Source organism: Ipomoea nil, unplaced genomic scaffold (assembly GCF_001879475.1).
Source record: "Ipomoea nil cultivar Tokyo-kokei standard unplaced genomic scaffold, Asagao_1.1 scaffold1407, whole genome shotgun sequence".
NCBI lineage: Eukaryota > Viridiplantae > Streptophyta > Magnoliopsida > Solanales > Convolvulaceae > Ipomoea > Ipomoea nil.
Genome location: NW_017617835.1, coordinates 471,833 through 487,898, shown reverse-complemented (window position 1 = coordinate 487,898; position 16,066 = coordinate 471,833). Strand labels below are relative to the sequence as shown.

At 36.6% G+C, this 16,066-nt stretch overlaps 3 protein-coding genes and 3 non-coding genes across 9 annotated transcripts; 2 read left to right on the top strand and 4 right to left on the bottom strand.

Moving 5' to 3' along the window:
- Nucleotide 1: 1 nt before the first annotated feature.
- On the bottom strand, nt 2–11,480 carry LOC109186507. Of its 3 annotated transcripts, XM_019336515.1 has the most exons (3): nt 11,469–11,480; nt 8,646–8,653; nt 2–1,594 (listed from the first exon to the last, which is right to left on the bottom strand). In XM_019336515.1, exon 3 carries the CDS (start codon nt 1,498–1,500, stop codon nt 175–177), a length of 1,326 nt encoding a protein of 441 aa, XP_019192060.1. In that variant the 5' UTR covers nt 1,501–1,594; nt 8,646–8,653; nt 11,469–11,480; the 3' UTR covers nt 2–174. The 3 variants fall into 3 exon arrangements, with proteins under 3 accessions (XP_019192060.1, XP_019192057.1, XP_019192059.1); XM_019336512.1 differs by lacking the exons at nt 8,646–8,653; nt 11,469–11,480 and adding an exon at nt 2,474–2,780 and having other exon boundaries at nt 2–1,620; XM_019336514.1 differs by lacking the exons at nt 8,646–8,653; nt 11,469–11,480 and adding an exon at nt 1,943–2,049 and having other exon boundaries at nt 2–1,620.
- On the top strand, nt 3,621–5,208 carry LOC109186514. The gene is made up of 5 exons (XM_019336521.1): nt 3,621–3,819; nt 4,094–4,191; nt 4,523–4,586; nt 4,724–4,820; nt 4,942–5,208. Exons 1-5 carry the CDS (start codon nt 3,762–3,764, stop codon nt 5,018–5,020), a joined length of 396 nt encoding a protein of 131 aa, XP_019192066.1. The 5' UTR covers nt 3,621–3,761; the 3' UTR covers nt 5,021–5,208.
- Nucleotides 5,514–5,586, bottom strand: TRNAR-CCU. The gene has a single exon. It is a non-coding gene; the product is annotated as a tRNA-Arg (tRNA).
- On the bottom strand, nt 7,352–7,424 carry TRNAR-CCU. The gene has a single exon. It is a non-coding gene; the product is annotated as a tRNA-Arg (tRNA).
- Nucleotides 10,799–14,269, top strand: LOC109186506 (putative late blight resistance protein homolog R1B-8). Of its 2 annotated transcripts, none has more exons than XM_019336511.1 (2): nt 10,799–13,601; nt 13,694–14,269. In XM_019336511.1, exons 1-2 carry the CDS (start codon nt 10,837–10,839, stop codon nt 13,806–13,808), a joined length of 2,880 nt encoding a protein of 959 aa, XP_019192056.1. In that variant the 5' UTR covers nt 10,799–10,836; the 3' UTR covers nt 13,809–14,269. The 2 variants fall into 2 exon arrangements, with proteins under 2 accessions (XP_019192056.1, XP_019192055.1); XM_019336510.1 differs by having other exon boundaries at nt 13,689–13,895.
- TRNAR-CCU lies at nt 14,025–14,097 on the bottom strand. Its single transcript has one exon. It is a non-coding gene; the product is annotated as a tRNA-Arg (tRNA).
- Nucleotides 14,270–16,066: the final 1,797 nt, after the last annotated feature.

Below are 16,066 nucleotides of genomic sequence, written 5' to 3'. Positions count from 1 at the left end.
GAATAAGAGCAATGTGGAATAGCCAACTACAAAAGGAAACAGATTGTATACAGTTTCACATAGAAACTACCCCAATCAAAATGCTATTTCAAATTTTGTATATATTCTTTACACATAATTTCCAGAGACCAAGTGTTATCTAACAGAACTGTTAATACCACTATATCCATGAAACTATAACCTGGAAGTTAGTGAGCAGGAGATATGATTAGAGCCATAGCTAATCGACTGCAAGCTTGAATCCGACAGATTTGTCACCCATGCACGAGGCCCATTAGACTCCCCGGCTAAATTATAAGCAAACGATGGCCAATGTGCGTCCACGCCACACATGTTTGCATCACCCGTTTCGATCATTTTTTGAGTTCTGTCAAGAACCACGAGGCTAGAAAACGTTGAGAAACTGTTTCCCACAAAGATATCAGACCTTAGGCAGACCAAATAGTCGATAGCTGATTGAATAAGGTACGGATGGTTCTTGTAAATCTCAACAACGCCCAATTTTTTCTTTTCACACGGAAGCAAACCTTCGTTCCAGCCATTCAAAATAGAATTGTCTTCGAGAAGACTATCAGCAACCGCGAGATAAATGACCATTGGGGTTTTGAGGCCTATAATGTTACGGACTCTATCCATGATCTCTTCCTTACTGCTGCAAATTTCGCTGATATTTAATCTCTGCTCCAGCTTCTTACAGTGAATCATCCAATCTTTCTCTATTCTCATGTGAACGGCTACATAAGGCACGGGCTGAGACAACCCCGTCTGTTGCCTTGCCTCTCGGCCAACATCTCTGATCTTAGAAACAACTTTATCGGCTTCTTTTGATATCTGTTCTACAAAAACTAAGCATTCGAAGACCCTTGCGTAGTCCTTAGCTGGCCAGTGATCATGCCACAAAAACGGGTTCTTTCCAACTACCTTGACAATTTCATACTGATCATATGGTTGCTTGGTAAACTCAAGTAATTGCTCGAAATCTTTCTCCACTGTCCACCTCCTCCCAAGTCCCTTTTGAAGCTCGACTACATCACTTTGGTTAGAAATCTCCGAATATTGCCCCAATTGGACAAACTCAGAACAGCGCGAATTAAAGCTTCCGAATTCAAAGACCTTATCAAATGAGATAGGCTGCAAGAGGTCAACTTCTTTGTAGAAAAGTGAAGCACTCAAGCTCGGCATCAACAGTTTCCTTTTCAGCATTCTTGCAGTCAAACAAGCTCTTGCAAAAGCAATTTTTTGATTGTTCAATCCCCATATGATCTGTGGAACCTCCAAAAATTTCGATTTTTCCATCGAAGACTCAGAATCTGATGCAAGAGAGACGTTAGGGGCAACTAAAAACTTGCTCTGCTCAAAGAGCCTGCCAAATTCATATAATCTGGGTAGCAAAACAGATCTGAGGACCAAAGCAATCACAACCAGAGCTACACATTTGCATGCCAGAGAATTGAATTGGAGTCCCAAGAATCTCAAATGTTTACGATTTGATATGTCCATTTGAGATTCAATCTTGACTTCTCAAAAACCAAATCATTCAAAACAACTTTTCCATCTTAAGCAGAATATAGCACCGAAATCCCACATTTCAAAACTTCTTGTTCCTCAATAATTCCATCCCTGAAATCAAGTCCAACAGAAAATGGGAACAAAATTTAAAACAAAAGAAAATAAAACAGGACTCACTCAATCAAAAACATCAAATCTGAATTCTCTGAAGCTCCAAGGAAAATTCTAATTGATGCATATACAAATAGGCAATACATATAAAAACGTTGCAATTCAAACACAGTCTATGGCAACAGTAAACATAACAAATAAAATGAAAGTCAACATTCAAAATTCACAAGAGAAAGCTTTGATAGTCAAGAAAGTTGACGCATGCAATCCCCAACAAACCAGAAAAGAAAAAAGGAATGAAATGAAAAGAAAAAAATCTGACCTTTTTTCTCTGGGTGTACAATACTGACACTCAAAGAACCACCGAGGAAGAAAAGGGTTGATTCCAAGAAAACAAAAACGATGTTTCCTTTTTCTCTATATCCTTTCAACTCTTCGTCATTGAATTACTACACGGTTGCATTCAATATTTGACATTTAATTCATTTACTTGACATGGTAACTCAATGTTGTAATCTTGTAGGATTTTTAAAGAGTCAAATAAATGAAGTAAATGCACATTTGTAGTAATTCAATGATTCAACATACACATTAAAGAACAAAACAATTTTCTTCCAAAATAATAAAGCCATTTTAACTATATTATTTCTATAAATTAGAATGGGAAACAGCAAGATTCTCACAATCCTCCGGTACCCACAGTTAGCCGGCAAAAAAACCCAACTAAAACTAGAGCTCACAAGAAAATATACCTAATTCGATCGTCCAATCACCCACCGAATTCTCACAATCTCACCCTAAACAAATAAACCCAATTAATTAAATAAAATAAGGATTTAAAAAAAAAAATTACTTGTTGTCGTTGCTGGACTTGTTGTCGAGATCTGAAATGCCGATGGCTGCGATGATCGGGGTGTGAGCAACGGCGGCAGCGGCTGACTGGCTGTGAAAGCAGTGAACGGCCGACGGTGACAGCAGACTGAGTCACTGGCGCGGCGATCTGGCGGGAAAGCGGCTCCCTTGACTGGCTGGAAGCGATGAACGCCGCCTGAGGCTGAACAGAAGCGGCGTTGGTCGTTGGATGTCGGAAAATATGGGATGAAAGCTTGGAACTATCGTTGGCTGTCTTGAGCTAACATTTTTTGTGATTTAGAAGAGCTGGATAACTAATATTTTTTTTTTCTTTTTTCTTATTTTTTTCCGTAAAATTAATCGAGTTAAAGGGTGTATTTAGAAAACAATGAAATAACTCTTAGAAAATGTTTTTTTTGAAAATGATTCATAAATTTTTTTTTTTAATGTTTGGTTCGTTCTTTGAAAATTGGATATAATTATTTTTTAATTTTAAATACTTAAAGTGTACAATAATGGTGACGGTGGTGGTGACGAGTCGGTGGGCCATTAACTGTTCCCTTACTACAAACAGAAAATGATTTCACTCAACAAAAGAGGAATTTTTGAAAAATTCTCTCTATTTTTCATTGACCACACATCTATCTTTCATTAATTTTCATTTTTGCCTCTAGCCAAACACGAAAAACTCGAAAAATGATTTCCAGAAATTATTTTTCGAGTTTCCAAACGCACCCTAATACTCAATATAATTCTCAACTATATTGATTTTACTTATTTTTTTAAAAGAGATTTTACTTAATTTAATCTTAAGTAACTTTGTATGCTTACATTAGTTCTTAACTTTTATGGTTTACTCAATTTAGTTCTCTATTCAAAGTTCCGTTTGTTAACCATCAATAACAAAATTAAAACATGGTAATTTCCTCTCCGTTTTATTTTTGTCACATTATTATTTAAAATAATTTAAAAATGATAACAATTAAGAATCGTAACGCCGATTAGGCACTAGGCTACGCTCGACCGCGTCGAGAAACGCAGAAATGAGCCTCTTTCGACTTTCGCTCAACTACACCCCTCAATATTACCTTTTTTTTTTTTGGAAAGATATAATATAAATAAATGTTACTAGAGTTAGTTTTGGAGAAGAAATGTTTATGAGTGACCAGAGAAGAAACTAGCCGATAGCCTTATCTATCTAGTCGCAGTATCTACTAGCCAGTGGGCTATCTCTGCTGATATTTTTCGTTACTACCAACATCTTCTCCGACTAGCAGACCGCTCAGCAAATGGCGTCTTCTTTATGCTTTACACCTCTCGCCTCCTTCAAACCACTTAGCAAACCTGGTATCTTCCTTCTATACTCTGCTTTTAGATACTAATTCTCTGTTTGTGCCAATGGGTACTCACTCGTATTGTGTGCCTTCGTGTTGAATTTGTGATGGGTTTCTTTTAAAGCTAATATTTTTGGATGATTGGAGTGCCCTTTCAAGATTCTTGTATTTTCTAATCCAGTTTATGTGTGTATAGTTATATGTAGATGTAGAGGGTATGTTGGCTTTAATTTCTTGAAGTTTGAAGTGAAATTGATGCTAAAATGGATTCCTGATTTTGGTTTTAGGGGCTGTTACTAGCACCCACGCTGGAAGAAAGATTGATTGGATCTCTGATATTACCCGCGGCTCTAGAGTTCAAACCATTAGAGGTTTGGAAGTGAAGGTAGATTCCACATTCATTGCATATAAGATAAAAAGGAAAGAAAGAAAGAATGGGGAGAAAGCTTATTTTGCAAATTTGTGTGGTTAAAGATTTTAAACATTTTAGCTAAATATTTTAGTTCCTGGAAAATGTTAGATGGTGATTGGAAAAAAAAAATAAAATTAAGCACTTTGGAGAAAAAGGATAACTATTATGAGACCCCTTATCCTTTTATGAGATGGCTTTGGCTTTGTTGATTTGATTTCTATTCCTTAGACCCTCTTTTTACCCTTTCTCTTATGTTGGTTCTATCGTGTTTAGCCAAAAACTCATATTATGTTTTCGTTTACAGGCCACAGACAATAATCAAACCACTAAAGTAAACAGCATCGTATGTGCTGATTGTGAGGGAAATGGTAAGTGAATTGACGGGTTTTTGGTTGCTTATGTAGATTGGATCTCTAACCCTTTCTTTCTTGGTAGTTTTGTTTTCTTATTGAAATTTATACGGAGTATATATCTTGCGTGCAATTGAATTATATCTATCTATCAGGTGCAATATTGTGCAAACAATGCAAAGGCTCCGGTGTTAACTCTGTCGACCATTTCAATGGGCAGTTCAAAGCCGGGCAACTATGCTGGCTTTGCAGGTACGTGCACTATAAGTCTATAAGTCTATAACTTCCCGCAATGATAATCTGCTGCTGGTGATATTGAATTAAGAAAATAATCGCTTTGCTTTCAGTAACTATATCCGTGCTTCATCTGCAGGGGTAAGAAGGAGATTCTATGTGGGAACTGCAATGGAGCTGGATTTGTTGGTGGATTTATGAGCACTTTTGATGAGTAGAGAGAGTTGGGAATAATGCAATGCTGCATCTAGTGTTGTTGTATGTCACCGCCATTGACCTTAGCTTGCTTGCCACCAAAATGTTGTGCATTATTGTATTTTTGTTCTAGTCTTTCTTTAGATGGCAAATAGATGAGATACCTTTTCAATTTTGCATGAAATATGCTTTGCTGGTATTTTTATTTTTAGTTTTGTGTTGGAGAAGGCTTGTTGGAATATAATTAAACATGGTTTCCAATTTCTCTGGACCACTTGTGTAATTGCCTTGGACAAATTAAAGTTGAATAATACCATTTTGGTTGATGTTAACAAGTGTTTTTGTGCTATAAATATGGCTACAATACAATCTCCAATGCAATGAAATAGAAGTGAAGTAAGCCTAAACAAAAAACACAGCTCTTGAACAAGGTGCCAGTGAACTAAGCCTAAACAAAAAACACAGCTCTTGAACAAGGTGCCATAAAGTAAAAAATACGGGGCTTTAGTATACATGCGCGTCAGGAAGGGGTCGAACCTTCGACTTTCTGCTTAGGAAACAGACGCTCTATCCACTGAGCTACAGACGCTTCTTGTTTTTCTTTTCTATTTCTGTTTATAAGGCTGTGTATCATGTAATATATATTCAGAATCATAACCACAGGGCGTGAGCATAAAGGAGTTGCAATATATTCAGAACCACAACGTTTGAACTTCGTCGGTGACAATGTGTGAATTATGTCTAAAGTGGGCAGATCCCTTGTACGCATTAACATTTGACCCTGTCTGTTGAGTCATTTAATCACCGTAATTTACATCCTCTCAAATGTTCTGTCGGAGTCGGAGCATGAGGAGCCCTTGGAGTTAGGGATTCAACCTTTTGAGAGAAGAAGGACTTGCAATATAACTTTTTTTTTTTTTTTTTTTTTTTTTTTTTACGGTCTCATTCTTTCACACGGTTGGATGAACCATGATCTTTTAAATAGAATTTGGTGGTAATGAAATGGTTTCATGACAAAGATTGAGAACCACATGACTATCAACTTATCTTATGTTGAGTTTTGGATTTAGATTCATAACCTACTAATTGCATTCTTGTCCAAAAGGGTAGCGAAGCTTATTGGATTGCAGGTAGGGATTTAATTGACTGGTAATTAGTGTTATTTTGATTGGAGATTATGGTTGAATTTGTGGGTGAAAAGTGCATAAATTGAAGTTATTTTACTATATTTCGGGAATAAGGAGATATTGAGACAAATGTAGAGAAAGAAAGAAATGGTGGGTAATTTTGGAGAATTTATTACACTAACTTTAGAGGATAGAAAGTTTCAAACCAATAGAGTATCGATTTGTTGTATCCTTTGGGCATATAGAGGTGGCAGGTAATAAGAAGCAATAATAAGAAAATAAGATGATAATAGCTCTTCTTTTATGGTATGGATGGGCATGTGAAGCTACTATTTTAACATTTAATTATTTCCATTTTAGATACTTTCATTAAATGGATGAATGTCTAATTAGCCTGGGAGGGAAACTTAGACTTAGAATATTCTCATAGTTCTAAATTTGCTTTCTTAAACTTAGATCTTTCTATTTTTAGAAAATTGTAAAACCAAAATATTTATGGTCAAGTCTGACTATTAATTTGCTAAGTACAAAATTAGATTAAAAAAAAATTAAAGTTTATGTTTGAACTTCGAGAAGCTAAGATGGATTTTAGAGATGATGTTGTTAAAGTTTCAAAAGAGAATACCTGACCCTTTTGTTTGCATATATATTAATTATATTTCTTCTAAACAGTATTCTTTAGTATAATATATATGCAACCAAAAGGGTCGGGAATTCTATTAGAAGAGCTTATAACTTGGTGGATGAATGGTGGAGGTTGACTAGGCAAAGGGGTTGGTTGGGCGCAGAGGGATGATATATGGGCAAAAAAACTAGTGGCTAAGGAGCTGCAATAGCTTGATAAAGATTCTCAATGGCTTTGTAGATATTAACACACTGCAAGGCTAGTCGTGGTAGAAACTCTACTATGACTTCTACTCAGCAGATTCAACAAGAGCGACTACAAATATGGTATTCATCTTGCATGTAAAGATATATTTGTCAAATATTGTAAAGCTAATACTCTTTATGTTGGTGCGTTGACAAATTTTTATTATCATGGACTTTAGGTTTTAGAAGCTATATGGACTAGTGTACAAAGGAATCATGGTACTTTACAGTTAACCTTGATCCAAAACATTAATGTACATATATTATGCTTCAGTCAATTAAATAGTGAAGGAGCATGATGCTGACTCTCGATTACACACACATATGGGCCTATGGGGGCTGGACACTACAAAACTTCGCGTCAGGAAGGGGTCGAACCTTCGACTTTCTGCTTAGGAAACAGACGCTCTATCCACTGAGCTACAGACGCTTCTTGATTCTTGTTTCTCGTTTTAATTATAAGTCCACATCAAATGTATAATGTCGAGCAGCTGGGTCGTTTTCCCTAATTTAAAAAAAGAAAAAATGAAGAAAGATTTCGTATCTAAACTTCTTTCTTATTTTCATAAGTTTATTTTGAAGGTAATAAAAGAATTGTTTAGTAAAAATTGACATTATTCAGTTAAGCATATTTATCAATTATCGTAAATTCAACACGTATGTTAATGTGTTGAAAGTTAAGAGTGCTATTTTAATTGGAGATTATGGTTGAACTGTGGGTGAAAAGTAGTAAAATAACTTCAATTTGAATAACTTATTACACTAACTTTAGAGGATAGAAAATTGCAAACCAATATAATATCTATTGTATCCAGTGGGCACATAGATATGGTAGGTGATAAGAAGCAATAAGAAAATAAGAATAGCTCACCTTTTATCGCATGGACATATGAAGCTGCTATTTTAATGTTTAATTATTTCCATCGTAGTTAACTTTTTTTTTTGGTAGTAGGAAGGGACCAAAGGCCCCAAAGGATTCCAACACTGTGTAAATCACGCAGCAAAAGATTCTTCAAGTCTTCAGGAGACTGATCGAGGATAGTAGTGTCAAAATTTGAGATTGCCCCAAGTTAGCAAGAAAATCGGCGCATTGGTTACCTTTGCGAATTGAAACACATGATTAAGCTTGGCCACCTGAAACTGGTTCAAGAGGAACTTACAATCTCATAGGAGTGTGTCTGTCTCAGGGTTACTACTCGTGTCTTTGTCGAGAGCTTGAACCATTGCTTCCGAATCAGTTTCTGCAATAATACAATTAAACCCATAGTTACTTTTATTAAATTGATGGATTTAAACACTTTTGTGTCTAATTAGCTTAGGAGGGAAACTTAGAATATTCTCACGGTTCTAAATTGCTTTCTCAAACATAAATTTTCTATTTCTAGAAAATTGTAAAAAGAAAATATTTATGGTCAAATCTTTACTATTTTACCATGTACAAAATTAGAAAAGTTTATGTTTGAACTTCGAGAAGATAGATTTTAGAGATGATGTACTAAAGTTCGAGGCTAGGAATCTAGGATCTTTATGGTAGAGTTGAGGAAAGAAGTTCGAGGCTAGGAATCTATGATCTTTATGACTTTACTAAAAATTGGTTGAAAAATATGGTTAGTGGGTTAATAAAAATCAGAGGTTACCTAAAGTTCTAAACCAATTAAACTGGTTGAAATCGAATTGAAAAAATAACAAAAGAAAAACATAAAGAGACAAAAATGCCCTTACTAAAAATAGAAAAAATCATGAGAAGGACTAAAAGTGTCCAAAAAGCAATAGTCTGGGATGTAAAATGACAAAAACGATAGTGTGGGACTAAATTTGGAATTGCCACCAAAGACAAGGGACCTCCGGTAGAATTAACTCTAATTTTATGAAGATTAAGTTGCTTACGTATCTTATCAAAATTTCAATAAGAATCAAGGTACACGTGGTTCTCTTAACTTTTTTTTTTTTTTTTTTAAGAGTCATTGATTTTCCTTTCGGTAACATTATTTTTTATTTTGGGATTTGGAACCATGATGATTTCGGTTTGAACCGGACAGTTCAAACCGAACTGTAGTCAACCCTACTCTCATCTTAATGTTAAATTATTAATTAATATGTCTCTTTAATTAAATTTTACACATCAATGTAAAGTTCATTATTTAGATAATGGCATTAATCTCATTTGAAACCACACAAGGGTTCAACATTTGTTGGAGTGTGTTAATTATAGTTGTTGTGAAGCTTAATATTAATATGATACACATTATATTATGTTAAGATCATAAATTATGATCTCGACATCATACTATATTGATATGATATTCTCTCTGTCTCATTTTGCATGTCTTGTTTACTATTCATTGGTCAAATCAACTATTTCTTCATTGTTTATTATCTTTAGTAATTTTTAATTATTGTTAATTTTAACATTATAAAAACTGAATTAAAAATAACTTCAGTCACATCTCGTTAATCTCAAACTAAACAAATAAAATGGGAGGGAGTAATATACTAATAATGCGGCCGCCGGAGCTCCTCCGCCTCCTCGCGCTTCTGTCGTTGCCCTTCGACGCTGCCAAACCGCTTTTCCCTTCCACCACCTCCGTCAATATAATTCTCCCCTGTAACAATCATCCCTATCTTTTCCGGCCACACAAAATGGAAAGCGCAGTTGAAGATTCTCACCGTGACGGCGAACAAGTTTCTGCCGTCGAAGTGGCTCGGGAGTTTTTGTCTGAGTTAGAGCTTTCTCAGAGAGTTGATGGTGAAGAGATCGAGTACGAGGAAGACGAGGAAGAGGAATAATTTTCCTTCGCTTGCCCCGGAGATGACACCGCCCATATCGCCGCCGAGGACGCGTTCTTCAACGGCAAGATCCTCCTGGTTTACCCACTGTTCAACAGAGATCTCCTACTGGGGGCCGTCGATTTTGAGGGACTGGACGAGAAGCCGCTGGTGGAGAATGTTTTCGTTGAGACGCGCAAGGTGACGACATCTCTGTGTTCGAGTTGAAGGCGCCGACGGCGAAGGGAAGGAGGTTGGAGAAGAGTAGGATGCCCAAAGGAGGTTTGAATAACATGAAATGAGTTAAAGATTTTCCAGTCACAATTCGCCCGTAATTTGGTTGAAGTGACCAAAATTGATAGAAATTACTTAGTCAGTGGACCAAAATTGATAGAAAGTTAAGTGTTGCAATTAATACACTCCAATAGTTGGTGTATGAAAATTGAAATTTTCTCTATACTAATATATGAGTGTGACCGTGACCCTTATATGGCTGAGTCAATGGCAGTTCGGGAAACATTATCTTGGCTCAAGAGTCATCACTTTCTAAATGTTGTTTTAGAATCCGACTGTCTTAATTTTTGTACTGCTTATAATTCTTCCTTTTTAGACTTTTCGTATGTTGGCCACGTTTATTAAGCAATGTCGTACTATTGCTATGGAACATTGGGAACATGTGTGTGCGTCATGTTAGTAGATCAGCGAATCAGGTTGCTCATGTTCTTGTAAGAGCTACTAATTCTATGTCTGCCCTAAATTTGTGGTTTTTTATTCCACCGATCTTTATTTTTTCTTTGGTTGTTTATTAATGCAATCCATATATTTTCCTCAAAAATATATGAGTTGACATGGTGATTATGGCGTCAATGCTGCATGGTGCAAATTAATTAATAGTCAAAATTGCAGCGTACCATTTTTAAAACAACCGCGTAGTTGTAGTTTGACCAAGTTTTTGCTTCTACTCCAATTTCATTTTCATTTCGTATCCAACATTCTTACATTCTTCTTCCCCTCTCTCTCTCTCTCTCTCTGTCTCTCTCTATTTGTGTTCACAAAGCACAACGATCAGAGAAGGGATGGCATATGCGTACGCTGCTGTAACTTCACTCATGGTGACGATAGAGCGCCACTTACTTCAACCTCATCCAACTCTCCTTCAGCACACAAAGCAGATGGAATCGCTGTACAAAAAGCTAGGTTATTTGCAAGAATTTCTGACGGGATCTGAGAAGGAATCTGGCAGAGGGGAAGCCATAGCCACCAGAGGTTTGGAAGCAAAAATTAGAGATGTCGCCCTTGAAGCAGAGGACATTATTGAGCTTTATCTGGTTAATGAGAGTCCTAGTCATGGGCTGTTGAGAAAGCTTTTTCACCATCCAAATTCAATAGACAGTTTAGAGATTAAGTTTCGTTGGAGTTTGCAGAAAGTGATGAAACGCCTCAATGCCATCGATAGAGGATTGATGAAAATGAAGAGCAGGAGAAGTAGAGGGATGATTATGAGAGAAGTGGAAAGGAGAAACAGTTTACCAAAAGGTTCATCAAATTCAAAACCACGTGCGAGAAAGCCATCGAGACAATCTTCAAAGTTCAGTGTTATGATTGGACATGATTATGAACTGGGTATGGTGAAAAATCAGCTCACCAGACACTCATCTAAGAAGCTAGAGATTCTTTCAATCTTTGGCATGGGTGGGCTAGGTAAGACAACTTTTTGTTCAAGTGTTTATGATGATCCTGTGATTATGTCTCATTTTGATGATAAACGCGCATGGATCACTGTGTCTCAAGAGTACACTATTGGGGAAATCTTGCTAGGCCTTCTTCGCTGTATTGTTGCATTAACCCATGATGAAATCAAGAGACAAAATCAGGGAGAACTAGCCGAAAGATTGTACAAAAGTTTGAAGGGCAATAGATACTTAATTGTCCTGGATGATGTCTGGACTACTAAGGCCTGGGATGACCTGAAAAGATATTTCCCAGATGATGAAAATGGTAGCCGGATTATGTTGACCACTAGACTAAAAGAAGTGGCAACTTATGCTAGTTCAAGTAAGCCCCCTCACCAATTGCGCTTTCTTAATGCGGATGAAAGTTGGAATCTGTTCAATGAGAGAGTGTTTTCTTGGGAAGATTTTCCTCCCGAGTTTGTGAAAATCGGTAAGGATGTTGCCAAGAAATGCCAAGGGTTACCACTGGCAATCGTTGTGGTTGCTAGCCTTTTATCGAAACTAGACAGGAGATTGGATGAATGGGAGAAGGTTGCTGGGACTATAAATTCACTTCTAAAACTGGATGTGGATCAACAATGTGCAGGAATACTGTCCTTAAGTTACAACCATTTGCCTTATTTCTTGAAAGCCTGCTTTTTATATTTTGCAGTTTTTCCTGAAGACAGTGAGATTCCTGTAAAGAAATTGATCCGACTATGGAGCGCAGAGGGGTTCTTAAAGGTGGATGGGGATAAGACGGGGGAAGAAGTGGCTGAGGAGTGTTTGGTTGATCTTGTTGATAGGAGTCTTGTGCTGGTGAGAAAGCAAAGTTTGAGTGGTGAAATCAAAACATGTAAAGTCCATGATCTCTTGTTTGCGTTCTGCTTGACGAAATCAAGAAATGAGAACTTTGCTTTTGTTCAGAGTGAGCATAGCAATGCAGGTTTCCCATTCCAGCCCTCACAAAAAGTTCACAGAAGGATTAGTCTCCAAGCGCGTACTAGTGACAATGTTGATGACCTTTATTTCGATCCGAATACTTTGAAGGTAGCTCGTTCCATTTTGTTTTTTGATGGTGGCTTTCTGCTCTTTATGTTTCGCAAGCTAGAGCATTCACATCTCAAACTGCTTAGAGTTCTAGACCTCCCTGTAGATAGACTCATTGCTTTACCTCGAGCAATAGTAGGTCTAGTTAATCTCAGATACCTAGCTTTCACCACTGGCCATAAGTTTCCCCTTCCCATTACAATTTCCAAGCTCCATAATCTACAAACACTTCATATCAGGACTCCCCCAAGAGAATATGTAAGTTTACCAAATACAATATGGAATATGCCACAACTAAGGCATCTCCTTGTCAGGTGTTACTTAAGTGATCCTCTTCAAAGTGCAGAGATTGATGGAAAGGAACAACGCGTGGCTCTTGAAAATCTGCAGACATTTTCTGGGTTGCGTCCATTGTCTTGCACAAAGGAAGTGCTTCAACAAATTCCGAATATAAAGAAGTTGGAGATTTTCTGTACCCAAGATGATTACAATTGTTGTAGAGCAAGGAAGAATTGGTTTGATAATCTTGCCTGTTTGAATCGGGTAGAGACTTTAAGTTTTGTAGTTGAAGGAGATGCCTTTCGTCCAAAGCTTTCGTCTTTTCCATCAAGTATCAAGAAGTTGACACTTAGTAACACATTTTTGCCATGGAAGGATATGGACACTATTGGTATGTTGCCTAACCTTGAGGTACTCAAGGCCAAAGATAAAGCATTTCAGGGCCCAGAATGGGAACCAGCTGAGCAAGGGTTTCGTCGACTAAAATTCTTACTACTTGGAGAGACAAATCTCCGGCATTGGAAAGCCACTGCAGATCACTTCCCATGCCTCGAACACTTGACTCTAAGGAGCTGCAATCGCTTGCTAAAGATTCCCAACGCCTTTGTAGACATTGACACACTGCAGCTAATCGTGTTACACGAGTGTAGAGACACTGCTGTGGCTTCTGCTCAACAGATTCAACAAAAGCGACTAGAAGAATATGGAGACGATGGGCTCGATGTCCATGTCTACAGGGGTCCTCCATTGAATCACAGCATTCATCTCGCCTGGGAAAGCCTTGATACTGAAACACCAATGTAAGATCATCCCGGATCGTTGATTTTACCTTACATTTATCTATCTCTTCTGTATTGCTTTAATTTGCTCCCATGTTGTGTGTGCAGATCAGTGAAAAAGCAGACTCCTTTCTTTCGCCTGTTATTGAAGCAAATGTGGGGTTCCAAACGGAAAAAGGTCAAGAAGCAGACTCCTTTCTTTCTTTTGCCTGTTTCTCATTATTATGACTTCCCATCAAATATCTAATGAGCTAACTTTTTTCTTCATTTTCATAAGTTTATTTTGAAGGTAATAAAAGAATTGTTGAGCCAAAATTGGCATTATTCAGTATTATCATTTGTGTTTTCTGTACACATATATTTGTTACTGCTGTAAATAAGTGATGAGGAATGGACATACAGTTCTTGAATAATGAAAATGTGGGGGCTGATAATATAAAACTACGCGTCAGGTAGGGGTCGAACCTACGACTTTCTGCTTAGGAAACAGACGCTCTATCCACTGAGCTACAGACGCTTCTCGTTAAATGGTTCTCGTTATACCTATAACAGCTAGCAAATATATATGGGGTGTTCAATAGCTGTTTGCATCAACTTCGCAGCCATTAGAGAATGCTAATTCTACAAAGGTCCAAGATGAGCTTGAGAATTTGAAGGTTTTTATGATTTTTATGCAACAAAGATTAAATGCTCTTGAGAGTGAGAGAGCTGTTACTTCGTCATCACCCTCATCACGACCAAATTCACCTTGATTTGATTTTTATTTTATGAATTACTATATTGTTGTTTAGGCATTAATTTGGTATTAAGTACAACAAATTATATTGTATTTTAGTTTGCACATTAAAATTTTAAATACAAATATTAGAATTTTAACAAAATAATAATAATTACAAAAATATTAAAACAATAATTTAGCAGAACTGCGATGGAATATAATTTTAGCGATGGAATATTCATTGTAATTGTGGCGAAAGAAAGAATTTTGTCACCCAAAACGTGACGGGATCACTACAGTGATTAGTTCTGTTATTATTTTACGACGGAATTGTGACGGAAAACAAATTTTGTAACGGAATATCTAGCGATAGAATTACTATAGAAATTTGTTCCGTCGTTTTCTTACAATGACTTTGTGCGACGGAAGACGAAATTTTCAACGGAAAAGTTTGTGACGGATCGCGACGATAATTTGTTTCGTCATTTTTTACGACGAAATACAAAATTTGCAGCAGAAAGGCTAGCGACAGATTCACGACAATAATTATTTTCGTCGTTATATTTCATGACAGAAATATGCAACGGAATATGAGTTTTGCGACGGAATATTTTTTCACGCAATGGCAATAGAAAGAAACATTTCTGTTGCCAAAACCGCGACGGACTCACGACAGAATGACTTTCGTCGCCTATTTCGCGACGGACAATTCCGTCGCCATCGCTCGCAACGCATTATTTCCGTCACAAAATGAAATACGACAAGACTTTAGACTACGAAATGGATTTTGTCGCGAAAATGAAAATTTTTGTCGCAAAATGTGATTGGCGACCGAATTTTTCCGTCACCAATCGCGATTTTTCTTGTAGTGAGAATTACTGAGAATTTTAATTCCAATGTTTGGTATGCATGGATGGAAATGGAATAAGTAGTATAAAATTCAAAATGTCCATACCGGAGAAGCGGAGTTTTTTTTTTTTTTTTTTTAATAATTATTTAATTTAAATTTATTAAAATAAAATTTAAAAAAATATTTTAAAATTCGATAATTACACGTCAGCATGTTACCAGGTCAACATGTCATTTTAAGAACCTAACTGTAGTTCTTTTGAGTTCGATAGCCCATTTGCAGTGTACTGTGTGGTTAGATGGTCTATTTGACCCTTACTCATTATTATTATTATTATTATTATTATTATTATTATTATTATTATTGTTGTTGTTGTTATTATGGAAAATACTTGGTCTTTCCTGGTTAATTGGCAAAAACAGAAAGATCATCTTTGCTTACATTGGGCAGAAAATTCAGTCATGAATCAGTGGTTGAAAAAGAAAAAAAAAAAAAAAAGCTCTCTAAAGGGGTGAAGAAGTTCTTCCCGAGAGCGTGACCCTTGATAGGGAGCAGGTCAACAAGGACTAAGATAAACCTGACTCTAATTGGAAACAAGGAATCCCATTTCGCTGCCAATTCAACGAGAGTCTATATTGAAGATGTAGGTCCTAAGAAAATGTGTGTTTTCTGTTCTTCTTAATTTGACCTTTTTGTGTTTTCTCATTATTTTCAAGTGTCTTTTTGAGTTTAATCCGCACATTTACTCTAATTTCATTGTCATTTTACAGAAAAAATATTCAGTTTTCAACTTTCTCTGGTTCTGAAATTAATGAAATCAGCTGAAGTTGAAGTCTATGGTAGAGTTTACTATGATGCTTCCAAGATCTTATTCCCAATGGCCTATTACACCAGTATGGTAATGCTTACTTTTGTGAA